The 26,684-nt window shown below is 42.8% G+C and overlaps 1 protein-coding gene across 4 annotated transcripts in view; it reads right to left on the reverse strand.

Moving 5' to 3' along the window:
* TPX2 (TPX2 microtubule nucleation factor) overlaps nucleotides 1–26,684 on the reverse strand; it is a 54,145-nt gene that overhangs the window by 5,664 nt on the left and 21,797 nt on the right. For 2 of the 4 annotated variants that reach the window (XM_070051967.1, XM_008256161.4), the window contains exons 5-14: nucleotides 25,926–26,051; nucleotides 24,274–24,399; nucleotides 20,462–20,583; nucleotides 19,280–19,431; nucleotides 16,977–17,148; nucleotides 15,190–15,331; nucleotides 13,984–14,200; nucleotides 4,264–4,359; nucleotides 3,086–3,262; nucleotides 2,557–2,703 (exon numbers count right to left, since the gene is read on the reverse strand). In XM_070051967.1, coding sequence (XP_069908068.1) covers nucleotides 2,557–2,703; nucleotides 3,086–3,262; nucleotides 4,264–4,359; nucleotides 13,984–14,200; nucleotides 15,190–15,331; nucleotides 16,977–17,148; nucleotides 19,280–19,431; nucleotides 20,462–20,583; nucleotides 24,274–24,399; nucleotides 25,926–26,051 — 1,477 coding nt within the window. Of the gene's footprint in view, nucleotides 1–2,556; nucleotides 2,704–3,085; nucleotides 3,263–4,263; nucleotides 4,360–13,983; nucleotides 14,201–15,189; nucleotides 15,332–16,976; nucleotides 17,149–19,279; nucleotides 19,432–20,461; nucleotides 20,584–24,273; nucleotides 24,400–25,925; nucleotides 26,055–26,684 lie in introns of all 4 variants that reach the window. The other 2 variants (XM_008256162.4, XM_002710846.5) reach the window with 1 other exon arrangement.

A 26,684-nucleotide genomic window follows, 5' to 3' on the forward strand; every position in this document is an offset into this window, starting at 1 on the left:
AGCCCGGCCATTGAGGCCATTTGGGAAGTAAATCAATGGATGAAAGATCTCTCTGTCTCTCCTTCTCTCTCTGTAACTCTTTCAAATAAATAAATCTTTAAGTTTATTTTTTACTTATTTGAGAGGCAGAGACAGAAAGGCAGACAGATCTTCCATCTGTTATTTCACTTGCCAAATACTTACAACAACAGGGCTGGGCCAGGTCAAAATCAGGGAGGAACTCAATCAAGGTCTCCTATTTGGATACCAGGGACCCAAGTACTGCTGCCTCTCGGGATGTGCCCCAGCAGGAAGCTGGAAGTGTAAGTGGAGCCAGGACTGGAACCCAAGCACTATAATAAGGGATGCAGACAACCTAAGTGGAATCTTAACTGCTAAACCAAATGCTATGCAAAATGTCACCCCTCTTTTAAGATGCATTCAATGCTTATCTTATTACAGTAAAAATAAGCAACATCATATGCCTCTAAATGGGAATCATTAGGAACCACACAATATCACCCATGAAGTAGTCTCTTTCCAACTACCCGGCCACTAGAATCTAATCAAGCTTGGAGGAATGTGTCAAACACGAAGGCAATACAATCAGCATAACCCAGATTGTGGGAATCTATATGACAATCAACACAATTTATTTCAAAAGACAAAATACAAAGAGATGAGCCCACAGATGGACCTTATTTGGATCTTGATTTGAACAATGAAACTGTTATAAAAAAAGTTATGAGAAATTTGGGCACAGTTTAATGTTGGCTACTTGTCACCATAATGGAATTATTGTTAATCATTCTGATATTATTGCGCTTATTTTCAGAAGTCCTTATATTTTAAGCATACATACAGAAGTGGATAAAGGATAAAGAGATGCTATCTAGATTTCATTTCAAAATAATCTTGTGTAAATACATGAATCCATAGATAAGTACACAGAAGTATACATGAAATGAGTTTTCATGTTTTTATTATTATATAACAAGGTGACAGGTTCATGGAAGTTCATTATACTATTTATTCTACCTTTGTATGTACCTAAAAAAGATCTTAAAGAGATATGGTTTTTGTACTACCAAACTTTCCCACATAGATGTTCCTGAGAACATTATGACTTCATTATTACTTCTGCAACTGTCCTCAGGTTTCCTAAAGAACAATGCCAATACAAGACCTGTATTGAATAATGGAAGTAATAGCATGTTTTGGGCTTCAAGAGTGGCAAACTCCACAAACAAGGATTAGATCAGAGCTATTTTTGGACACAATCCAGGAGAGGTAATGACATTAAAATACTGATAAATTAAGGATTCAGAAGAAATTCTTCTAACTGGGTAAAATTAGATTCTATTAAATCAGCCAATAAGCAATTAGTTGTTTCTAATCACCTGTTATCTAAAACTCACAATATACTTGCTATACAGAAGTATAGTACACACCATGCAGAAAAAATATGCCATTTTTTTTAACTTTTTTTTTTATTTGACAGATAGAGTTAGAGAGAGAGAGAGACAGAGAGAAAGGTCTTTCTTCCGTTGGTTCACACCCAGATGGCTGCTATGGCTGGAGCTACGCCAATCTGAAGCCAGGAGCCAGGTGCTTCTTCCTGGTTTCCCATGAGGGTGCAGGTGCCTAGGGACTTGGGCCATCCTCCACTGCTTTCCTGGGCCACAGTGGAGAGCTGGACTGGAAGAGGAGCAACCGGGACTAGAACCCAGCGCCCATATGGGATGCCGGCACTGCAGGTGGAAGATTAACCAAGTGAGCCATGGCGCCAGCCCAACAATATACCATATTAAGACTATCTATTCTTCCATATTGTTACCAAAACAACAGAAAAAGGAAAACACTTAATGAATGAGTTTAATAGAACAGATGAGGTTTTCAAAAGATTCTTGATTCAAAGCCTGTTAGTTCTCACTTTCCCTAAGTGAGTATGGGTCAGCCGGCACCACGGCTCAATAGGCTAATCCTCCACCTGCGGTGCTGGATTCTGTCCCAGTTGCCCCTCTTCCAAGCTAGCTCTCTGCTGTGGCCCGGGAGTGCAGTGGAGGATGGCCCAAGTCCTTGGGCCCTGCACCCGCATGGGAGACCAGAGAAGCACCTGGCTCCTGGTTTCAGATCAGTGCGGTGTGCTGGCCACAGCGGCCATTGAAGGGTGAACCAACGGTAAAGAAAGACCTTTCTCTCTCTCTCTCTCACTGTCCACTCTGCCTGTCAAAAAAAAAAAAAAAAAAAAAGTAGGGGTCACCAAACTTCAACTTGTAGGCAAGATTCAGTTTTCAACCGGCTTCTGTATAGTCCTTGAGCTAAAAAAGCTTTTTACATTTTCCAAGGGTTGAAAACACACACACACACACACACACCCCCATTCCATATGTGACAGAGACCATATGTAAACTATAAAGACCAAAATATTTACTACCTAATGTTTTAAGAAAAAAATGTGCTGATCTCTGATTTAGAGGGAGAGCCTCAGGAATAACCAAGTGTATCACCTAAGATGATTTCAGGATCTGCTTATCTAACCAACCAAACAACTAATAACTTCTCTCTCATCCCCACCTGATGCTTCCAAGTCTGTGCCTTCAGAGCACCTCTTCTGTCAGTCTCCAAGCAGAAAGGCTCAATCTGCGTCACATTCTTTACCTTCTTTTCTGGTAGGTTAATGGTGTCAAAATGAGGTAAGGGAAGTGCCTTGAACTTGGGCACCTGATGGGAAAGAAAACATGAAATTTAAAACAAAGAACTCACTAGCCTGAAATCAACACCTGCTCCAGAATGTTTGGAGGAAACTGAAAAATAGGGACAGCCAGTTTTCAAAGCAGCATGGTATAGCAGAAAAGAGTAACAGGCTCAAAAGGAAATCTAGTTTTCCTTCCAATGTTGTCAATAACTGGCAGGGTGATTTGGGTAAGTCACTTAACCTATCCGTGCCGAAAGGATGACTTAAATTACTTGCCCTATCTATATTTCATGGAGTTCTTTGAGGAATCAAAGGCAGACAGGGATTTTATGCTAGAAGTGCTACACAAAAGGTTATCTCTGAAGGACCCAAGAACATGCTGCTGCTTGCAGAAATGAAAACACCTACTTCTCCTTTCTGCAGCTCTTTTATTTTCTTCTCCTTCTGTAACTGACGTTCTTTGTCCCGAGAGTCGAAGGAGAAAGGGCATACTTCCACAGTTCTTGCCTCTGGGATTTGGGGCTTAAAAGGCACTCCATAATGTGGCACAGGTTGAGCTTTTATCAACACTGGTTCATCTTCTTCCTGAGAAACAGCACATTTTAGAAACAAAACTCCTCACTCTATCCCACCTCCTCATAATGTGGAGTAAGGAAACATTGTGTAAGTCATTAATTAAGGCAAGTCATTCAATCTCTTAGGTGTCTTAGCTTCCTCTTCTATCAAAGAGAGATAACAGCTAAGTGACCCACTATCTCACAGGGTAAGAGTAATGTGAGAGCATCTGGTAAAGGACTAACATAGTGACTTAAAAGATCCAAAGCTTTTCACTGGAATGTTTTAAGAACTAAAGGAGATCCAAGAGCATGGATAAAATGAAGATCAGAACAAAGATACTGACCAAGCATGGACTCCATCCTCTTCTTTGACCCAGTCTCAGACTCTGCTGAAACATGTGACTAGGGGCTAATGATTGCCAACCCCAGAATAGGACCAAGACAGTTATTTGGGTTGAAGCTGGTAACATAAGATTACTGTGTATTTTAGTTTCAAAGAAAACTATAAAAAGGCTTATGCTTGAGATCTGCTATAAAATTACCCTAACTCTGGATATTTATAGATAAAATGGGGGATGTAACAAGAAACTAGCCTGATCAATGACAGTTTATGTACTACAATCCTACGAACCATCACACACAAGTAACCTCCTTCGGTTAATGGAGTTCGGAAAAAACAAATGTAACTGTTAATAATAATAGCATGAATTTTTAAAATCCTTTTCAAATAGTGACAATAACAACAAAATACAGCAAAATAAAGTGCAGGATCTGGAAACTTTTGATGCATGTTACAAAGATAGGCTGATTTTCAATGCTGTAGACATAGACAAACCTCCAATGCTTAACTTCCAATTCCACAAATTGTACCCAGTTACTAAAGACAGCCAGAAGAGTCATAACCTTATCAACTGCTTTGCAAACTACAAATAGGAGTGGTTGTCTCTGCACACCATTCAGTTTAAGAAATAGTAAGGTTTAGACGGACTATGCAGAAGCAAAAAGAAACCCCAACTCCCAGGAAATCACCTCATCTTCTTTAGTAGGCATTCGGATTCTGTTTTTAAGTGCGAAGGCTGGAGACCTGGGGACAGTGATTGGAAGTACCTTCTTTTCAGGAACACCCTAGGAGAAGGAAGCAACTCAATTAGACATCCTAGAACAAAATCTGCTAGGTTGTGTGAAATATTAAATCCCTTTCCTTAAAGAGAAGTTCATGTATCAGGAATCAGAAAGAAGCTACACTGTAGTATGTTGTTTCCTGATTAGGACAAAACAAATCCTGCATGCAGCAAATAACTAAGGTATAGATAGTACAAAATCAGTTAAAATATAATTCACCAAAAATCTTTTTAGTAGTTAGGAAAAACGCCTACAACAGAAAGCAAACGAATGTGGGCTGGCGCTGACATAGCAGATTGAAGCTGCTGCCTGAGACACTGGCATCCCACAAGGGTGCCAGATTTGAGTCCTGACTGCTTTACTCTGATCCAGCTCCCTGCTAATGCAGAAGATGGCTAAAGGCCCCTGCACCCACATGGGAGACCCAGATGAAGCAACTGGCTCCTGGCTTCAGCTGGCCCAGCTTGGCCATTGCAGCAATTTGGAGACTGAACCAGCAGATGGAAGATGTCTCCTCTGTAACTCTTTCAAACAAATAAATAATATTTCTTACAGATTTATTTACAAAAAAATTTTTTTGACAGGCAGAGTGGATAGTGAGAGAGAGAAACAGAGAGAAAGGTGTTCCTTTTTGCCATTGGTTCACCCTCCAATGGCCGCCACGGCTGGCGCACTGCGGCCGGTGCACCGCGCTGATCCAAAACCAGGAGCCAGGTGCTTCTCCTGGTCTCCCATGTGGGTGCAGGGCCCAAGCACTTGGGCCATCCTCCACTGCACTCCTGGGCCACAGCAGAGAGCTGGACAGGAAGAGGGGCAACCGGGAAAGAATCCGGCGCCCCGACCGGGACTAGAACCCCGTGTGCCGGCGCCGCTAGGTGGAGGATTCGCCTATTGGCCGCGGCACCGGCCTTATAAATCTTTTTTCAAAGAAAAAAGGCAGTGTTATAGAGAGGCAGAAAGAGAGAAAGAAAAATCTTCCATTTGCTGGTTCACTACCCAAATGGCCACAATAGCTGGAGCTGGGCTAATTCGAAGCCAAGAGCTAGGAGCTTCTTCCAGGTTTCCCACTGAAGGGCAGGGGCCCAAGGTCTTGGGCCATCTTCTACTGTTTTCCCAGGCCATAGCAGAGAGCTGGATCAGATGTGGAGCAACCAGGACTAGAAACGACGACCATATGGGTTGCTGGCACTGCAGGCAGCAGCTTTACCCACTATGCCACAGCTCCATTTAGTTTTGTTTTAAGATAATAAACATTTTTTTTTATTTGACAGGTAGAGTTATAGACAATGAGAGAGAGAGAGAGATAGGTCTTCCTACGTTGGTTCACCCCCCAAATGGCCACTACGGCCAGCGCTGCACCAATCTGAAGCCAGGAGCCAGATGCTTCTTCCTGGTCTCCCCATGAGGGTACAGGGGCCCAAGCACCTGGGCCATCCTCTACTGCCCTCCTGGGCCACAGCAGAGAGCTGGACTGGAAGAGCAACTGGGACTAGAACCGGCACCCATATGGGATGCCGGGACTGCAGGTGGAGGATTAGCCAAGTGAGCCATGGCGCCAGCCCCAAATAAAATGATTTAAAGTATATGGGAAGGTATGCATCTGTTGTATTCACATAACCGATGCATACCTTCCCATATACTTTAAATCATTTCTAGGTTATTTATACTAATATGAAGCAAATGCTACATAACTAGTGGTTTTACTGTTTTGTTTAGGGAATAAAGACAAGAAAAATCTATATTTTTTACAATAAAGACAAAAATTTTTTCAAATATTTTTAATATACCTCATAGTTGGTTGAATCCATAGATGTAGAATCTAAAGATATGGAGAGCTGACTATACATGTAAAACTTCACTATACTTATTTTATTTAGATGTTTACCTCTATTAGTCTATGAGTACTTCACATTCCATCAATCACTAGCACTTAACATAGACCTTGTGTAGTATAAGGCATGCAGTAAATGTTGAATGAACGCATTAAGAATGAATGCACACTTGACTAACAGAATTTATATCATGGAACTCTAAGAAGATATCTTGAGAGACATCTTCTTAATCCCAACAATGCTGCAACTGCTCAAACCATGTCTGGAATGTCTTTTCTTGGAATGGCTTTCAAAGCCACTTTTTGGACCATGCAAGGTGTTATTCAATCTTTAACAAAACTTTCCACCCTTGTTATCTTGGACCACTCAGAAGTTTTAATTCCAGAGCGCTGGCGCTGTCGCATATTGGATAAAGCCTCCACCCGTAGTGCTGGCATCCAATGTGAGCACCAGTTCAAATACCGGTTGTTCCATTTCTTTTTTTTAAAGATTTTTATTTATTTGACAGGTAGAGTTACAGACAGTTACAAGTAGAGTTACAGAGAGAGAGAGAGACAGAGAGATAGGTCTTCCTTCTGTTAGTTCACCCCCCAAATGGCCGCAATGGCCGGAACTGCACCGATCTGAAGCCAGGAGCCAGGAGCCTCCTCCAGGTCTGCCATGTGGGTGCAGGGGCCCAAGCACCTGGGCCATCCTCCACTGCTATCCCAGGCCACAGCAAAGAGCAGGACTGGAAGAGGAGCAACAGGGACTAGAACTAGTACCCATATGGGATGCTGGCACCACAGGTGGAGGATTAACTTAGTGTGCCACGACGCTGTCCCACCCCTACCCCGGTTATTCCATTTCTGATCCAGTTCCTAGCTAATGCTCCTAGGGAAAGCAGAGAAAGATCGCTCAAGTACCCCGGTCCTTGCACCTGCATGGGTGACCCAGAAGAAGCTCCTAGCTTCGTTTTGGCTGAATTTCCAGCCATTGCAGCCATGTGGGGAGTGAATCAGCAGATGGAAGACCTGCCTCTCTGTAACTCTGCCTTTCAAATAAATAAATAAAATTTTTTTTAAAGAGAAAGTTTTAATTCCAAATAATTTTTTACTAACTTCTAAAAGCAAATTTTTTTAAAGACTTATTTATTTGAAACTCAGAGTTACACAGAGAGAGAAAGAGAGGCAGAAACAGAGAGAGGCCGGTGCTGTGGCGCAGTGGTTTAAAGCCCTGGCCTGAAGCACCGGCATCCCATGTGGTCACCAGTTCAAGTCCCGGCTGCTCCTCCTCCAATCCAGCTCTCTGTTGTGGCCTGGGAAATCAGTAGAAGATGGCTCAAGTCCTTGGGACCCTGCACCCACATGGGAGACCCAGAAGAAGTTCCTGGCTCCTGGCTTCAGATCGGCACAGCTCCGGCTGTTGAGGCCATCTGGGGAGTGAACCAGCGGATGGAAGACCTCTCTCTCTGTCTCTACCTCTCTCTCAAACTCTGTCTTTCAAATAAATAAAATAAATCTTCAAAGAAGAAGAAGAAGAAGGGCCGGCGCCACAGCTCACTAGGCTAATCCTCTACCTGTGGTGCCAGCACTCCAGGTTCTAGTCCCGGTTACCCCTCTTCCAGGCCAGCTCTCTGCTGTGGCCCGGGAGTGCAGTGGAGGACGGCCCAGGTCCTTGGGCCCTGCACCCGCATGGGAGACCAGGAGGAAGCACCTGGCTCCTGGCTTCGGATTGGCGCAACACGCCAGCTGCAACAGCCACTTAGGGGGTGAACCAACAGAAAAAGGAAGATCTTTCTCTGTCTAACTCTGCCTGTAAAAAAGACAGAAAGACAAGAAAGACAAGAAAGACAAGAAAGACAAGAAAGACAAGAAAGACAAGAAAGACAAGAAAGACAAGAAAGACAGAAAGACAGAAAGACAGAAAGAAAGAAAGAAAGAAAGAAACCTCGAAGAAGAAGAGAGAGAGAGAGAAGTCTTCCATCTGCTAGCTCACTCCCCAACTGGCCGCAATGGCCGGAGCTGTGCTGATCCGAAGCCAGAGCCAGTAGCTTCTGGGTCTCCCACGCAGGTGCAAGAGCCCAAGGACTTGGGCCATCCTCCACTGCTTTCCCAGGCCACAGCAGAGAGCTGGATTGGAAGTGGAGCAGCAGGGACTCAAAGTGGCGCCGACATGGGATGCTCACACTGCAGACAGCAGCCTTACCTACTATGCCACAGCACCGGCACCTAAAAGCAAATTTTTAAAATATGAAGATTGTCCACTGTTAAAGGTTTAGATCCAAAAGACTGAGTCAGGATTCATGACAAGTGCTTTTTCCAAAATGCTTTGTATAATATCACAATCATCAAAATTGGTGACCACTGTGAAGGGAATAATCACTAGCACAGTGAAATCCAATATTACTGACTTTATAATCAGAGTGACTAATTAGTCTGAGAAATGGGTTTCCAGGGCCGGTGCTGTGGCATAAAGGTTAAACCTCCACCTGCAGTGCCCACATCCCATATAGGTTTGAGTACCAGCTGCTCCACTTCTAATCCAGCTCCAGGCTAATGTGCGGAGGAAAGCAGCTGAAGGTGGCCCAAGTCCTTGGGCCTCTGCCACCTACACAGGAGACCCAGAAAATGCTCCTGTCTCCAGGCTTCGGCCTGGCCCAGCTCCAGCCATTGTGGCCATTTGAGGAATAACAGCAGATGGAAGATCTCTCTCTACTTCTCTCTCTTTGTATCACTGCTTTTCAAAAATTAATTAATTAATTAAAACAAAAAAATGGGTTTCCAAATGATGCATACCATGGAAAAAATAAAAATTTGTTGTCCCACAAATATCCTGTACAAATAGACAGGATAAATGCACCACTTCTTGAGTGTGGAAGTAGGAAGAACAGTAAGCAAGGAATCAAGGACCTGCTCTAGCCAGCTCTGTATCACTGGGCTTATCAGATAGCCTTCTAGGCCTTGGGGGTTTTTCATAAACTAACTGAAGTACATATCTGAAGATTTAGTTGGTTCTAAAATAATCCCTCTTTTCCTATTTTCCCTCTTTCTCTACATATACTCTGCAGAAAAATGTGCATTGTGAACAGTGGAAATCTGTAAGTAAGCCATGAAGAAAATATTAATGAGGTCAATCCTCATAATTAGTTGAGGGAGAAAAAAAGATGATTTATGAAAATCATCTTTGTAGCAACTAATGACCTATACTCCGTCTTCACCACAATGAGGGCCAACTAGGGGCTCAGCTTGAAACAAAATAAAAAGGGCTGGCGCCGTGGCTCACTTGGTTAATCCTCCGCCTGCAGCACTATCATCCCATATGGGCGCTGGGTTCTAGGCCCGGTTGCCCCTCTTCCAGTCCAGCTCTCTGCTGTGGCCTGGGAAGGCAGTGGAGGATGGCCCAGGTGCTTGGGCCCTGCACCCGCATGGGAGACCCGGAGTAGGCTCCTGGCTCCTGATCGGCGCAGCGCCGGCCATAGCAGCCATTTGCGGGGGTGAACCAATGGAGGGAAGACCTATCTCTCTGTCTATAACTCTACCTGTCAAATAAATTTGAAAAAAAATAAAATAAAGAAATTAAGTTTCCAAAACCAGAAATGGCTTCTTATTTTGTTATTTTAAGTTTTTAAAAAGTACTTTTGTTATTGTAACCTGCCACAGAGTGGGCAATATGGCACAGCAGGTTAAGTGCTTGGAATGCCCACATCCCTTACCAGAATGGCTGGCTGGAATACCAGCTCCTCTGCTTCAGATCCAGTTTCCTGAGAATGCTCACCCTGAGGGCAGTAGATGTTGGGCCAAGCACTTGGGTCCCTGCCACCAACATGGATGACCCATAGGAGTTCTTGATTTCTAGCTTCGGGTTTGGCTCATTCTCAACTGTTGTGGATTTGGGAAGTGAACCAGCAGGTGGAAAAATCTCTCCCTCTTTCATTCTTTCTCTAACACTCCACCTTTCAAATAAATAAAAACTGAAGAAAAGTAAAACTAAAAAATAAATTATAAGCTCCCCGAGGACTGGGATATTGCTATTTGTATCTCTGTGCCTTTTCCACAGCACCTAACAAAAAAACCCAGAGTGAAAATATGTTGATATGCTGATATACTCTTCCAGACTGGGAAAGGCTGAAGGACAAGGGTCATATCTTATTCCATTTTTGAATTTCCAGTGTCTAACACAGGCTAGAAATATAAGCTGGTACTTTCCAGCCTATACCATCAATCACTCAGTTATCCAATCTCAGTGTGCCTGTGTTATAGTCACCATGCTAAGTGCTGGGAATACAAGCAGAGTGAACTACAAAAATATATGAGGTTCCTGCTCACAGAGAGCTCATATTTGGTGGGAGAGACAATGACAAAATAACAAATGTTTCCTAATTTTCACAATTGCCCCGAAGAAATCCAGCAGAATGTGGAGCTAACAGCTGCTGGGAGGCAGCTTCCTCAGCAGCAAGTTTGGGGAAAGTATCTCTGGAGAGGCGATATATGGCTGGAAATGTGCAATGCAGGTGGACAGATGAAGCATTTAGAAAAAGCATCCAAGGCCGGCGCCGTGGCTCAATAGGCTAATCCTCCACCTTGCGGCGCCGGCACACCGGGTTCTAGTCCCGGTTGGGGCGCCGGATTCTGTCCCGGTCGCCCCTCTTCCAGGCCAGCTCTCTGCTATGGCCAGGGAGTGCAGTGGAGGATGGCCCAGGTGCTTGGGCCCTGCACCCCATGGGAGACCAGGAAAAGCACCTGGCTCCTGGCTCCTGCCAGGATCAGCGCGGTGCGCCGGCTGCAGCGGCGGCCATTGGAGGGTGAACCAACGGCAAAAGGAAGACCTTTCTCTCTGTCTCTCTCTCTCACTGTCCACTCTGCCTGTCAAAAAAAAAAAAAAAAAAAAAAAAAAAGAAAAAGAAAAAGAAAAAGCATCCAGAAAAGGGATTAGGGATGTTGGGTAAGTGTTTCTTCTAAAGCAGCGTATGTCCCCAAGTGCTCTGGAATAGGCTCCAAGGCTTCACAGGTCATTACAGTGAAGCAATTTATCTCAGGGAGTATGCAAAAAAATAGCCTGCTGGTCTCCCCCAAGTCATCCCTAAAATATCTAAGCTAAAATTACTCACTGGCCTCACTACATCTACCTCCTTGGTGCCCCAGCTCCCCATTAGATGTCGGCAACAAGTTCACATTTCACACCCTCATGCTCAAGGCTTTCATCACTCCACCTCTGCCCCACGAGACCTTTTTTATATCTGCCTCATGGCCCACTGCTGCCCGAGCCCATCTCTCATCAACCCTGTTGTTTCATTGCCACCTATCAACCACAAGCAGGAGAACACAAGATGAACCATCAAGACACATGGAAATGAAGCTTCAGCACTAGGCGACACAGTTGGGGAAACAACAGTGGCAGACAGATGTGTTGTACCAGGCTCTGGGAGGCAAGCTCTTCAGTTCTGCTGTTAAGAGTCCAAGACTAGAAGTTAAAAAGATCTATTTTCTCCTGACACCAACTTTTTTTTAAAGAATTTTTTTTTTTCAATTTTAAGAGACAAACATATCTTCCTTGCACTGGTTTATTCCCCGAATGCCTTTAACAGCCAGACTCCAGGTAGAAGCCAGGAGAAAAACTCAATCTGGGTCTTCCAGTGGGTGGCAGGGACTCAAGTACTTGAGTCATCACTGTTCCTTCTAGAGTATACGTTAGCAAGAAGCTGAATCAGAAGCAAAACCACAGGACCAGCACGTGGCACAGTGGGTTAAGCCACCACTTGCAATACTGGCACCCCACATGGGTGCTGGTCCATGTCCAGTCTGCTCCACTTCTGATCCAACCTCCTGCTAATGTGCCTGGGAAAGCAGTAGAAAATGGCCCATGTGCTTGGCCCCTGCCACCCAGGTGGGTAACCAGGATGAAGCACGTGCCTCCTGGCTTCAGCCTGGCCCAGCCATGGCACTGCGGCCATTCAGAGAGTTAAATAGCAGTTGAAGATCTTTCTGTATATATAACTCTGCCTTTCCAAATAAATAAACCTTTTAAAAATAACAATAAGTGACAGAGTTAAGCACCTGCATAATTTTTTAGACATAGTTCTGTGCAGAAGGGGGGACGTCCTCCTTTCCCTGCCAATTTGGATTGACTTTTATCTAGGTTAATGGTAGAAGAACTCCTTTTTTGATTGTTTCACATTTTTAAGCATTTTTACTTATTCTCACTTTATTCAAAAGGCAGAGAGACAGATAAAAGATCTTGGATCAGCCGGTTCACTCCCCAAATGCACGCAATACCCTCCCATAAAATTAATTTTAACACACTATGCCACAACCCTGTCCACTATCACTTCTTCTTATTCTTTAACTATAGCATTTTTCTCTCCGATTGCATTAAAACTGTGGTTGTGAGTCTACCAAACTGATTCCACTTCTCTAGTTTCTAACTGCTCTTTAAAAACTTTTCTTCACTCAGAGCTCCTAATACGTGCTCTGCATTTGCTACCTTCAGTCTTCTTTTCACATTAATGTTACTTCCACTGAATGAAATACTTTGCAAGTTCATTTCATTTGAAGTTCTGCATATCCAAACTCTATCATGTACTGGAAAGGTACATAATGAGTGCCAGGATCACAGACTCTATCCTAGCTCCACCATAAACTAGCTGCGTGCCCTAGGAAAGCTATGTAACTTGACTGTGCCTCATCTGAAATGAGGATAACTAAAGTAACCCACTTAAAAGAGGTTGTTGTCAAAAATAATGAGTTAATAGTTATCAATGGGGTCGGCGTTGTGGCGAAGCGGGTAAAGCCGCCACCTGAAGTGCCGGCATCCTTTATGTGCGTTGGTTTGAGACCTGGCTGCTCCACTTCCGATCCAGCTCTCTGCTATGGCCTAGAAAAGCAGTAGAAGATGGCCCAAGGACTTGGGCCCCTGCACCCACATGGGAGACCAGCTCCAGCCACTGTGACCTTCTGGGGAGTGCACCTGCAGATGGAAGATCACTCTCCCTTTCTTTCTGCTTCTCCTCCTCTCTCTGTGTAACTCTGCCTTTCAAATAAGTAAATAAATCTTAAAAAAAAAAAAAGTTATCACAGTTGGCCCCTTGTATCCATGAATTTTGTAACAGTGGATTCAACCAACTGCACATGGTAAATATTTGTGGGGGAAAAACTCTTATCTGTACTGAACACGCAGACTTTTTTCTTGTCATTATTCCCTAAACAAGGGAATACCTGTTATACAGCACAACTATTTACATAGAATTTCACTGTACAAGATATTACAAATAATCTAGGGATGATTTAAAGTATTAAGGAAGATATGTATAGTTTATATGCAATTATTATAGCATTTCCTAAGAGACTTGAGTTTGATATCCATGGTGGTTCTGGAACAAATCCCCCCCAGATATAGAGCTACAACTGCACATGAACAAGGCACAGAGCAGTGCCTGGTATATACAGTACAAGTACCAGTTACAATGACACAATGATGACAACTACTACTATACAACATTAAGGCTTAAGTCAAATGCTGTATCCTCCACAAAGCACTTCCTAAGCCTCCTATCTGGAAAAAGTAATTCTCCTTCTCCTCTGAATTCCTATAGCACTTCTGTCCATTTTATATTATTTATACATGTTATTGCCCTTATTACACTGCATGTTGCCTCGGACCAAAATCCATTTCTGTTATGTCTCTTTATACCTACATATAGTTCATAATGTGATGCCCTGTTCATAATATCCACTCAAAACATTTACAAAAAGGTTGATATTTGGTCACTGACAAGACACTTTTGCTAGCCCCCAGAGCCTTAACTATTCTTTCTTACCACAACATCTTCCAATATCTTAGTTGGGCAAGGTCTGGAATGAAATTCAAAGTGTTCATCCTCTAATTTCTTCCTTGATTCTCGCTCCTGGATTCTTTTCTCAATTTCCAAATCAAAGCCAATAGGCTGAGTGGATGGTTTCACAGGTGGTTTCTTGGGCAAGATGGGGCCACCTTCAAGAATTCTGGGATCAAGTTCCCGAGCTTTGAATTTGTACCTGTAAGGTGGGAGTTAAATGACAGCCATAAAAAACCTTTTAAATAATATAAAAATTACACAAACAGCAAAAATGGCCTTTTTACTTGGCCAAACACAAAAAAATAAGACTATCCATATTCAGAGATAAATTTCAACTTTCTCCACAGCCATTATCTTTACCTCTGGAGCAAAGAATAAATCAGTCCTAATGTACCCATCACTCTAAAACTTAGAGCTTTTTTCACAGATGAAGTCCTCAAAAGTAGCACAACAGAGAATGGAAGGGTAAGAGATGAACTCTCATTCTAACCACATTAAGTTCCAGTTTCCTCCACTGATGATAGCTCTAACAATCCCTTATGTAGGCATAAAGACCTTTCTAAACTAACCTCAGAAGACATTCCTTAACTGGAATTGTTAAATTCTCCCATTCCAATCTCTGCATTATTTTTTTTAATTTATAAAGGACATAAAGCACTTCCAATTCTTTAATTACAGAGGCAGGGGCACAAACCTGCAGAGCCTACAACTCAAATGCCATAAATTTTCTCAGAAAGGGGCCAGTGTTGTGACACAGTGGGTAAAGCCACTGTGTGTGTCACCAGCATCCTATATGGAGGCCAGTTAGTGTCTCAGCTATTCCACTTTAAATCCAGCTCCCTGTGAATGGCCTGGAAAAGCAGCAAATGATGGCCCAAGTATCTGGGCCCCTGTCACCCATGTGAAAAACCTGGAAGAAACTCCTGGCCCCTGGCTTCAGCCTGGCCCAGCACTGGCTGTTGCAGCTATCTGGGTAGTGAACCAGAGAATGGAAGATAATGCTCTCCATGTATTTCTCCCTCTCTGTAACTCTGAATTTCAAATTAAATAAATAAATGAAAAATATTAAAAAAAAAAAAAAAAAAAAAAAGGAGGAAAGAAAGGATAGCAGTTGTTGTCCCTTTAAAACTGAAAAGAAAGTAGCCAAACTCTGGGAGCTCTCTCTCAGACACTACCAATGGAACTTACTGTTGTAGTTTCTCAAGCTCCTCAGCCTCCTGGTCTGCTGCACTTTTGTAGGTCACAGGCCTTGCTCGATGTTTGGTTTGTAGTACAGGAGTCTGTGGGTCTCTGGATAGCTTGGTCACAGAAGATTTAGAGGGTAACAGGTCTGTAAACCAAGATCACAAACATTTATCTATATCCTCAAGATCTACTTAACCTCTAAGTGCTGCCTCAAAGAGGTAGCCCAGAGATGGATGAACTAACCACAACATAGCTGGCCCTACACACTGAGCTTACTCACCAAAGTTCAGTCCATTTCCTATTGCTATTGAAGAGTATGACCAAGGTAGCTTTTGGGTATATTCTATTGTCATCTCCTGAATTTAGAGTCCAGTCATGTCTGATGGGTTCCTTATCACTGAACAGGTCTGTACTTTCTATTGACAATGCAACTATTTTGTTATTGACAAATAAAATTTTTGTTTATTCAGCTTTAAATCTAGGGCCTTTCTAAAGACACAGTAGTAACTCTCAGTCTATAACAAAGCAGCATCATTTCATAGGAAGTCAAATGGGAAAAGTATCAATATTAAGACCATCACTACCTCTTATAGAAATCAGGAATTGGGGCCAGTACTGTGGCACAGTGGGTTAAATCCCTGACCTGCAATGCCAGCATCCCATACGGGTGCCGGTTTGAGTTCCAGCTGCTCCACTTCTGATCCAGCTTCCTACTAATGTTTCTGGGATAGCAGCAGAGAATTGCCCAAGTGCTTGGGCCCCTACACCCACGTGGGAGACATAGAAGAAGCTCCTGGCTCCTGGTTTCAGATTAGCTCAGCTCCGGCCATTGCAGCCATTTGGGAAGTAAACTAGTAGATAGAAGACCTTTCTCCCTCTGTGTCTTTTTCTGTAACATTGTGTTTCAAATTAAAAAAAAAAAAAAAATCTTTAAAAAAATCATGAATTTTTCTGGAGAGGGATAATTTTATCAATTTTCAAGATGATATTGAATGAATCCTCCAATTTAGATCTTATTACAGAAAATCAGAACCAAATCTATTTAAAAGTAAGTCATGCTTCAATGGAACTGGAATTCTAAAAGCAGGGATATCACACTAAGAGTCATATATAATTTGTTTTGTTTTGGTTTTTTTAAAGATTTATTTTATTTGAAAGATAGAGTTACATGGGGGCTGGCGCTGTGGCACAGTGGGTTAAGGCCCTGGCCTGAAGCGCCAGCATCCCATATGGGTGCCATTTCGAGACCTGGCTGCTCCACTTCCCATCCAGATCTCTGCTATGGCCTGGGCAAGCAGTAGAAGATGGCCCAAGTCCTTGGGTTTCTGCACCCAGGTGGGAGAACTGAAGAAGCTAGCTCCAAGCTCCTGGCTTCAGATTAGCCCATCTCTGGCTGTTGTTAGCCATTTGGGGAGTGAACCAGTCAGTGAATGAAAAGACCTCTCTCTCTCCCTCTGCCTCTCTGTAACTCTGCCTTTCAAGTAAATAAATCTTTTAACAAAAGAAAAAAAAATACCTTGCAAGAGTAAAAATTTATAGGCAAAACAATTAGATTCTGCTTTATCCAGAATACCAGCCCTATACTCTCAACAACTATTTTACACCACCTATGTTCCTCAGACTTCCTTATCTTCTCTCTTATAGAATCCCCTCATCGGTTAACCACCAAATCTACATACCCATCAGCAGTTACAGCCACTCCTCTCACTCTTTCATCCTCCTTTCACTCTGCCTCTGCTAAGAACTCGGGGGTATGCGCCAGCTAGGTATAATACTGATAGGAAACTTACTAATATCCTCTTTCTTGCTCCTCAAATGGTATCTGTTAGGGGTTCGTTTATGGAAGGCTTCCACCTGCTGTGCAAGAGGCACATATGTAGAAGCCGCTTCATCAAATGTTCTTTTCTTTCCTTGGGACAGGTTGAAAGGCTTAATAATGGTACAGCCCCTAGTCACTCGAGCCTGTAAGGAGAAAAGTTAGCCAAAATTACCTTCTGAAGTTTGTCAGTTCTTGGCTAAGAATTATAATCAGCATTATTTCTATCTTCAAAATAAAGGAGAGGGGGGAGAAAGGTTCTAGCACTCAACTATTATTCTGCAATAAATAGTACACAGGTGATTTTTCTCAAGCAAGTCAATATTTTAAAGCTATCAAAAGTAAGCAAGCTTAGAATTCAAACAAAAAGCTACAAAGGCATCCCATCCCTAAGCTCATCCACAGACAAAACCTGATCAGGCTTCTGGGTCTGTCTGAATCAGAATCTCCACTCACCTCCTCAAACTGATGCAAAAGCTTACTGCATGGATCATTAATTCTGATGAAGCTGGTCTCAGAATAGAAGCAAATCTCTTTAAAAAAATTTATTTCAAAACATGCAGCACAACCTTAGAGTTTAAGTCTGCAAAGTATTGACTTCAAAATATGACAATGGGGGCCAGCACTGTGGCATAGCAGGTAAAGCTGCTGCCTGCACTGCTGGCATCCCTTATGGGTGCTGGTCCAAGTCCCGCTGCACCACTTTTGACTCAGCTCTCTGCTATGGCCTGAGAAAGCAGCAGAAGATGGCCCAAGTCCCAGGGGCCCTGTATCAGCGTGGCAGACCCGGAAGAAGCTCCAGGCTTCGGATTGGCCCAGCTCTAGCCCTTGAGGCCAGTTGGGGAATGAGCCAGCAGATGGAAGACCTCCTCTTTCTGCCCCTGCCTTTAACTCTGCCTTTCAAATAAGTAAATAAATCTTTAAAAAAATAATATGAGTTCTCTTTGCTGCATCTACTGCAAGAATGAAGACCATTCTCAGCAATCAGACTGTTGACATTCCAGAAAATGTCAACATCAAAGGGGCGCATAGTTATTGTGAAGGGGCCCAGAGAAACCCTGTGAAGGGCCTTCAGTCACATCAGTGTAGAACACATCAGCCTCCTTGGAAAGAAAAAGAGGCTCCAGTTGACAAATGGTGGGGAAACTGAAAGGAGATGGCAACTGTTCACACCACCTGCAGTCATGTACAGAATATGATTAAGGGGGTTACACTGGGCTTCAATTACAAGATGAGGTCTGTGGATGCTCACTTTCCCATCAACGTGGTTATTCAAGAAAATGGGTCTCTTGTTGAAATCTGAAATTTCTGGGGCCGGCACTATGGCGCAGCAGGTTAACGCACTGGCCTGAAGCACCAGCATCCCACATGGGTGCCAGTTCAAGACCCGGCTGCTCCACTTCCCATCCAGCTCTATGCTGTGGCCTGGGCAAGCAGTAGAAGATGGCCCAAGTCCTTTGGCCCTTGCACCCGTGTTTGAGACCCAGAAGAAGCTCCTGGCTTCGGATCAGTGTAGCTCCAGCCATTGTGGCCAATTGAGGAGTGAACCAGCAGATGGAAGACTCTCTCTCTCTCTCTGTTCTGTGTAACTCTGACTTTCAAATAAATAAATAAATCTTTAAAAAAAAAAAAGAATTTCCTGCCGGCGCCGCGGTTCACTAGGCTAATCCTCCGCCTTGCGGCGCCAGCACACCGGGTTCTAGTCCCGGTCAGGGCACCGGATTCTGTCCCAGTTGCCCCTCTTCCAGGCCAGCTCTCTGCTGTGGCCAGGGAGTGCAGTGGAGGAGGGCCCAAGTGCTTGGGCCCTGCACCCCATGGGAGACCAGGAGAAGTACCTGGCTCCTGCCATCAGATCAGCGCGGTGCGCCGGTCGCAGCGCGCCGGCTGTGGCGGCCATTGGAGGGTGAATCAACGGCAAAGGAAGACCTTTCTCTCTGTCTCTCTCTCACTGTCCACTCTGCCTGTCAAAAAAAAAAAAAAAAAAAAAAAGAATTTCCTAACAGTATAAATGCCGAAATTGTAATTTCCCATTCACAATGCTATCTATTTTACCTACATTCTCAATCAAGTCTTCACAACAATTTGGTACGCTGGTTCCTGGAAAGGTAGTGATTTATTCAAGATCACAAAGATAACAGGGGCAAAATGAGAATTTAGATTATCTAATTCAAAACATGTCTGTCTTGATTATACTAATATAAATAGTAACCACAAATGTTACATCTGAAATCCTAACTGAATTAGTAACAGGGCTATTCATTTAGTCCATCAACTCACCGGAGATGGAGGATGCTTTCGCAGTTCAGATGTAAAGTTCACTTCCTTATATTCCTCCTGGTTCTTTGGGTGTTGTTTGATTCGCTCATCCGTGCGAAAGTGGAAGTCAACCGATTTGGTTACCTGGCTCACTGATTTTTTCACAGGTTGCCCTGAGTGAGGAACACAGTAAAACACAGATAACATTAAAATCATAAAAGATTGGGGGAAGGAGGAAGAAAATATCACTATGTTTTTAGAATTTTACCTACAAACCATATTGATTCTGTTAAAAATAATTAAAACTTAAAAAGAATAGGAAACATCAATAAGTCCTTTTTTACTCCAGACCTTTTGGTATTTCTATTACCATGGATCTGACGGTTCACCATCTACATGTCACCCAAAAGCAGAAACAGTCCTCACGGACACTACTACATGTAGAGAACAGAATTCTCTATAGAGAATAAGAATCCTTGTGGTGCACTGGGTTAAGCCACTGCCTACAAAACCAGCGTTCTATACACAAGCTCCAGTTCAAGTCCCAGTTGCTCTGTTCCTGATCCACCTCCCTTTTAATGCTCCTGGGAAAGCAACAGAAGATGGCACCCACATGAGAGACCTAGATGGAGTTTCAGGCTCCTGTTTTTAGCCTGGCCCAGCCCTAGCCATTGTAGCCATTTTGGGAGTGCTTTTTCAACACAGTAAACAAGACTTAATAGCTTTAACCCCAACAATAAAAACGCAATGTCATAGCAAAGCAGAACTATGACTCTCCCCAACCTGCAGCTCCTTCAGTCATCTTTTCCTCCATAGCTGCAACTGGATCTTACTCAGTTTTCCATTCCTTTGCCTTTAGATTATAATGAAATGGATTAACAGGAAAAAAAAAAAAAACACAAAACAAAACAAAAAAAACCTGCTCAATTACCATCTGTCTCAATCCTAGTTTCTTCTTTTTCTATTTCAAAAAAGGAATGGCATGATCTAAGGAAGGCTAACGTACATAAAATGTTCTATAGAAACACCATTGTGATATAAAGAATCCACATCCAGCTTTCTAAATAAACATGTTTTTTATGCTGAGACTAATAAGCCTTTTTGGCTGAGACCTCAAAAAAAAAAAAAAAAACAAAAAAAAAACCCTACCAAGATCACTAGCAGCATTCTTCACAAATTAGCATCTACCAGAATCAAGCTAACCTGCTCCTGCAAGGGCAAGCTTCTTGAATTCTTCATTCTTTTTCCGCATCTCCACCACTTCCTGTTGCATTTTCATTCTCTTCTCCAACTCTTGCTCCTCAGTACTTTTCAAAACCTTCTGTCTGAAAGTTAAATCAGTAAGACATAATAGAGGCTCACCGATTCGATAGAATCTAAGGGCAAATATAGAAACCATGTTTTGGGGCCGGCGCTATGGTGAGCTGGGTTTAAAGCCTTGGCCTGCAGCACCAGCATCCCATATGGGCGCTGCTTGAGACCCAGCTGCTCTACTTCCAATCCAGCTCCCGACCAGTGCACCTGGGAAAGCCTAGGTCCTTGGTACCTACACTCACGTAGGGGACCTGGAGGAGGCATCTGGCTCCTGGTTTCAGATAGGCTCAACTCCAGCCATTGTGGCCATTTGGGGTATGAACCAGCAGATGGAAGACCTCACTGTCTGTCTCTACCTCTCTCTGTAACTCTTTCAAATAAATAAAATAAATCTTTAAAACAAAACCTATATTTTTATTTATTTTTTAAAGATTTATTTATTCTTTAAAAAAAAAAGATTTATTTATTTATTTGAAAGTCAGAGTTATGGCCGGCGCCGCGGCTCAATAGGCTAATCCTCCACCTAGCAGCGCCGGCACACCGGGTTCTAATCCCAGTCAGGGCGCCAGATTCTGTCCTGGTTGCCCCTCTTCCAGACCAGCTCTCTGCTATGGCCCGGGAGTGCAGTGGAGGAGGGCCCAAGTGCTTGGGCCCTGCACCCCATGGGAGACCAGGAGAAGCACCTGGCTCCTGCCTTCGGATCAGCATGGTATGCCGGCCGTGAACCAACGGCAAAAGGAAGACCTTTCTCTCTGTTTCTCTCTCTCACTTGCCACTCTGCCTGTCAAAAAAAAAGAAAAAAAAAAAAAAAAGTCAGAGTTACACAGAGAGAAGGAGAGGCAGAGAGATGGAGAGAGTTCTTCCATGTGCTGGTTCACTCCCTAGATGGCCGCAATGGCCAGAGCTGCAGCGATCTGAAGCCAGGACCCAGGAGCTTCTTCTGGGTCTCCCACACGGGTACAGGGGCCCGAGGACTTGAGCCATCGGTTTTCCCAGGCCACAGCAGAAAGCTGGATGGAAATTGGAGCAGCTGAGACTTGAACCAGCTCCCATATGGGATAACGGCACTGCAGGCGGCAGTTTTACCCACTATACCACAGCACCGGTCCCCCAAAAAACTATATTTTAAACCTGATAAAATAATCAAAATCAAAAATTATCTAATGAACAGATACTTATTAGATAACACTGTGAAAAATAAATCAAAATATTGAATAATTTCAGAAAAAATAGCTGAAACAGAGTAGAGAAGATATTACAGAAAATCCATAAATCTGACAATATGATGAGTATTTATGTTGCAAGAAAAACTAAAATTAAAAGACTAATAGAGAGGCAAGCATTGTGGCACAGCAGATTAAACCACCATCTGTAACACCAACATCCATATGGGTGCCAGTTTCAATGCCAGCTGTACCACTTCCATCCAGCTTCCTGCTAATGAGCCTGGGAAAAACAGCAAGTGTTTGGGCCCCTGCACCCACATTGGAGACCTGAATAGAGTCCCAGGCTCCTGGGTTTGGCCTATGGCATTCCCGGCTGTTGCAGCCATTTGGGTAGTGAATCAGCAGCTGAAGATCTCTCTCTCTCACTCTCTCTCTCTATAACTCTCCATTACAAATAATAAATAAATCCTTAACAACAACAACAACAACAATAAAAACTAGAATAGGAAAAATATTTCCAAATATAGCAATGGGTTAAGATACATAAAATGAGTGTAATAGAGTCTTTAAAAGTAAAGCCAAATAAGCTTCAAATCCCAATGTCATTTCATTTTCTGTCTATATAATCTTGAGAAAACTATTTAAATCTTTGAGCCTGTTTTCTCCACTAAAAATTAAGGAATGTAAATACCCATGCTCATGGAATATTTGTGGCTGTTAAATCAGATGTTCCTAGAGTGCTTGACACACAGTAAAGTTCAATATATATATACAGTAGCCACTCTTTCTTTTTTTAAGATTTACTTTTTATTTGTTTGAAAGGCAGAGTTACATGGGGCAATCAGTATTGTACCATAGAAAGTTAAGCCTCCACCTGTAGTGCCAGCATCCCGTATGGATACCAGTTTAAGCCCTGGCTGTTCCATTCCCAATCCAGCTCCCTGTTAATGTGCCTGGGAAATCAGAGGATGGCCCAGGTGCTTGGGACCCTGCACCCACATGGGAGACCCAAAGTAAGCTCCTGGCTCCTGGCTTCAGCCTGGCCCAGTCCTGTGGTTGTGGCCATTTGGAGAGTGAACCAGAGGATGGAAGATTTCTCTCCTCTCTCTCTCTGTAACTCAAATAAACAAATCTTAAAAAAAAAAAAATAGTATTGTCAATAAATTAAAATAAAAATAATTTGATGCTGGGAAGAATGGGGAGATGGTCTAAGAAAAAAATTTTTTTAAATCTCAGGAAGAATACTTTTTTTTATTGAGATCTATCATACAATGTGGTGAATATAATTAATAATAGCAGAGGCTGGCACTGTGGCAGAGCAGGTAAAGCCACCACCTCCAGTGCCGGCATCCCATATGGACACCAGTTCAAGTCCTCTTCTGATCCAGCTCTCTGTTATGGCCTGGGAAAGCAGTGAAGATGGCCCAAGTCCTTGGGCCCCTGCACCCAAGTGGGGGACCTGGAGGAAGCTCCTGGCTTCGGATTTGCACAGCTCCAGTTGTTGCAGCCATCTGGGGAGTGAACCAGTGGATGGAAGACCTCTCTCTCTGTCTCTACCTCTCTCTCTAACTCTTTCAAATAAATAAAATAAATCTTTAGAAAAAAAAAAAAAGCAGGTAAGCTTACAAGGTTATAAAAATATTCTTTCAAAGCCAGTAGTATGTAAATCAGTACTTTTATGGCAGAAATAAAATTGGCAGAGAACAGGTGTTTAGGCTGGCAGTTACAATACTTTTCTCCCATACTAGAGTACCTAGTACATGGTTCTGGCTCCTGATTCCTGCTTTCTGCTAATGCAGACCCTAGGAGTCAGAGGTGAATGTTTCAAGTCACTGAGTTCCTGCCATGCACATGGACAACCTGGACTGCATTCTTTGCTCTATATGGGCATTTGGGGAGTCAATCAGCAGTTTGGGGAGTGCTCTTGCAGATGCTCTCTTCTCCCTCTAATAAATAAATGCTTTTTAAATTGCCTATAAATATCAACACCCATAAAACCAGTCAGACCTTTTGATCACAGAATCTTTCCTTATGCTGAGAAAACCACTCAGAGAAATGGCTCTACCTGTGAAGTTGGTTCACAGATTACTTATAAGAATAAATACTGGAAACTATGCTTTTAACAGGATATGGTTAAATATAATTTGATGATAAATGAGACAACTTCGCAGCAGCACAGGGGAAAAAAATGAAATGGTCTCCAGGCAAGTGAATAAAAAGGATGTTAATGTTATTTGACTGAAAATACTTGTATGTATGTTTACTTAGGTAAAGACTAGAAGGGAATTGGAAAAAAAGATCTATTCAATTTAGGTACTAAGAACATTTCCAACTTTTCTCTTTATTCTTTCTTTTTATTTGCTTTAATAGCATGTGTTCCTCATTGTTTTAAGAGTTGAACACCATCCAAGAACAGAAAAATTCATCTCAGGATGTCACAGCCTTAATAGTTTCCCAAGCTCCAAGTGTACCAGATTGCCTATGTTCCCATTTGTAATTTTACCCTATTTCACTCTGAAAAGAAAAGAAACTTACCTTACAGGTGGTACACAAGCTACAGTGTGTCTGCTACCTTTAGCTTTTTCTGGAGAAGATTCATTCTTGCCAGAAATATCTTTACGAGCACTGCCTTCTTCCTCTGATTTCTTCTTATTATTAGAACTGGAATGGAAGAGGACAAAACATGCATAACTTGTTAAGTATATCACATACCACTCACCTCCCTAAATCTACTATGTGTGGATGAAATTTTCTCATTCTTTAGGATAACAAATATGCTTCAGCTACAAGATTCTTCCAACAGTATCATTAGATCATACATACCAATGGTTCCAACGAGTAAGCTTTGAGAAAGCCAGTGGAAGTTAAGAATTTTCCAATGGTAAAGAGGAATTTCACTTGCTCATCATCAAATGATCAAACAGCAGACAGCTACTTGCCTTTCTGATACCTATTCCATCTCTTTCTTACTAATAGAACCCCAAATTTTGAGGAGGAAGCAGCAATGCACCAAGTTACAAGTAAGGATTATACTTGACAGCCTCTGTTGCAACTAGGGGATCCAAATGACAGTCTAGGGAACTAAGACATAACTGAAACAGATGGGGTTGGTGCTATGGTATAGTGGGCTAAGCCTCCACCTGTGGCACTGGTATCCCATATGGGCACCAATACGGGTATAGGAGACCCGGAAGAAGTTCCTGGCTTCTGGCTTTAGATAGGTCCATCTCTAGCCATTGCGCCCATTTGGGAGGTGAACAAGCGGGTGGAAGACCTTTCTCTTGGTCTCTCCCTCTCTCTGTCAGTAACTCTGCCTCTCAAATAAATGCATCTTTGAAAAAAAATAAATAAATAAATGGTTTTGAGAAAGATTTCACTTTCCTGCTATATTGGTACTGCCTACTTCTTTTGCCCTACTCTCCTTGAACATGATATGCCTAGAAATATAGTGGCATTGTGGCACAGTGGGTTAAGATACCTCTTACAATGCCAGTATACCATACTACAGTGCCAGTTTGCTTCCTGGCTACTCTAATGTGCCTGGGAAGGCAACCGATGATGGACCAAGTGTTTGGCCAGCACAGAGTTCTAGGCTCCTGGCTTTGACCTGACTCAGATCTGGTTGTTGTAGCCATTTGGGGAAGTGAATCAGTGGATTTAAGATTTTTCTGTCTCTCCCTGTCATACTTCCTTTCAAATAAATAAATATTTAAAAAATAGAAATATAACAGAAATCTTGTGACAATGAGGCAACAAGGAAAAGGAAAAAGCTAAGAATCACAGATGTTAGCCCTAACACTGTTCTCTGAACCAGTCAGCAGACTGTACTTCTACACTTCTGTGAAAATAAATCACTACTCATTAAACCACTGAGACTAAATAGACTAATTAACTTGCAGCAAAATACATTTGTAACTGGTAAGAACAAGTACCAAGTACTCAGCTTTTTATTAACCTGTGACAACTACAATTTGAGCACTCTCCAAGTTGACAAGTAGCCATTCACCTAACCATGGTCATGGCTTTAGAAGTTTCCCAAGCTCCAAGTGCATCAAAGGGATTAAATATGTTCCCAGTTGTGATTTTACTCTATTCACTTTAAAATTCAAATTCAGGAAAGAAACTTATCTTACAGGTATACAAGGTACAATATGTCTATCCTTGCAATAAGAAGCATAATTACTTACACTTTCATTTTTTTGGAAGGTGGAATGTCACTAATGATTCCAGGAGTGGCACATCTCTTAGCTTTCATGTTTACATGGCATTTTTCTTTCTGTTCCAAATCCTTCTGAGCAGAGAGTCTAACAGATCTTCTATGGTGAAGGAATTGACAAAATTAATCGAAAATGAATGTATCTACTACAGATATGCAAATTTTCCTTAGAAACATGCAAGTATGTCAAACTACAATAGCTATAATAAGTTTAGTATTAGTATTTCCACTCTAAGAATTTAATCTTTCTCGTCCATAGATTTTGCAATTCAACACACAGGGGCCGGCACTGTGGTGTAACAAGTAAATGAAGCCTCCACCTGTAATACCAGCATCCCATATGGGCACTGGTTGAGTCCCAGCTGCCTCACTTCCAATCCAGCTCTCTGATATGGCCTGGGAAAGCAGTAGAAGATGGCCCAAGTCCTTGGGCCCCTGTACCTGTATGGGAGAATTGGAAGAAGTTCCTGGCTCCTGGCTGTGGATTGGCCCAGCTCCAGCCATTGCGGCCATTTGGGTTGTGAACCAGCAGATAAAAGACTTCTCTCTGTCTCTCTCTGCCTCTGCCTCTCTGTAACTCTGCCTTTCAAATAAATAAATAAATCTTGGGGCCAGTGCTGTGGCATAGCAGGTAAAGCTGCCACCTGCAGTGCTGGCATCGCATATGGGTGCTGGTTCAAGTTCCAGCTGCTCCACTTCCAATCCAGCTCTCTGCTATGGCCTGGGAAAG

Source organism: Oryctolagus cuniculus, chromosome 11, assembly GCF_964237555.1.
Source record: "Oryctolagus cuniculus chromosome 11, mOryCun1.1, whole genome shotgun sequence".
Lineage (NCBI taxonomy): Eukaryota > Metazoa > Chordata > Mammalia > Lagomorpha > Leporidae > Oryctolagus > Oryctolagus cuniculus.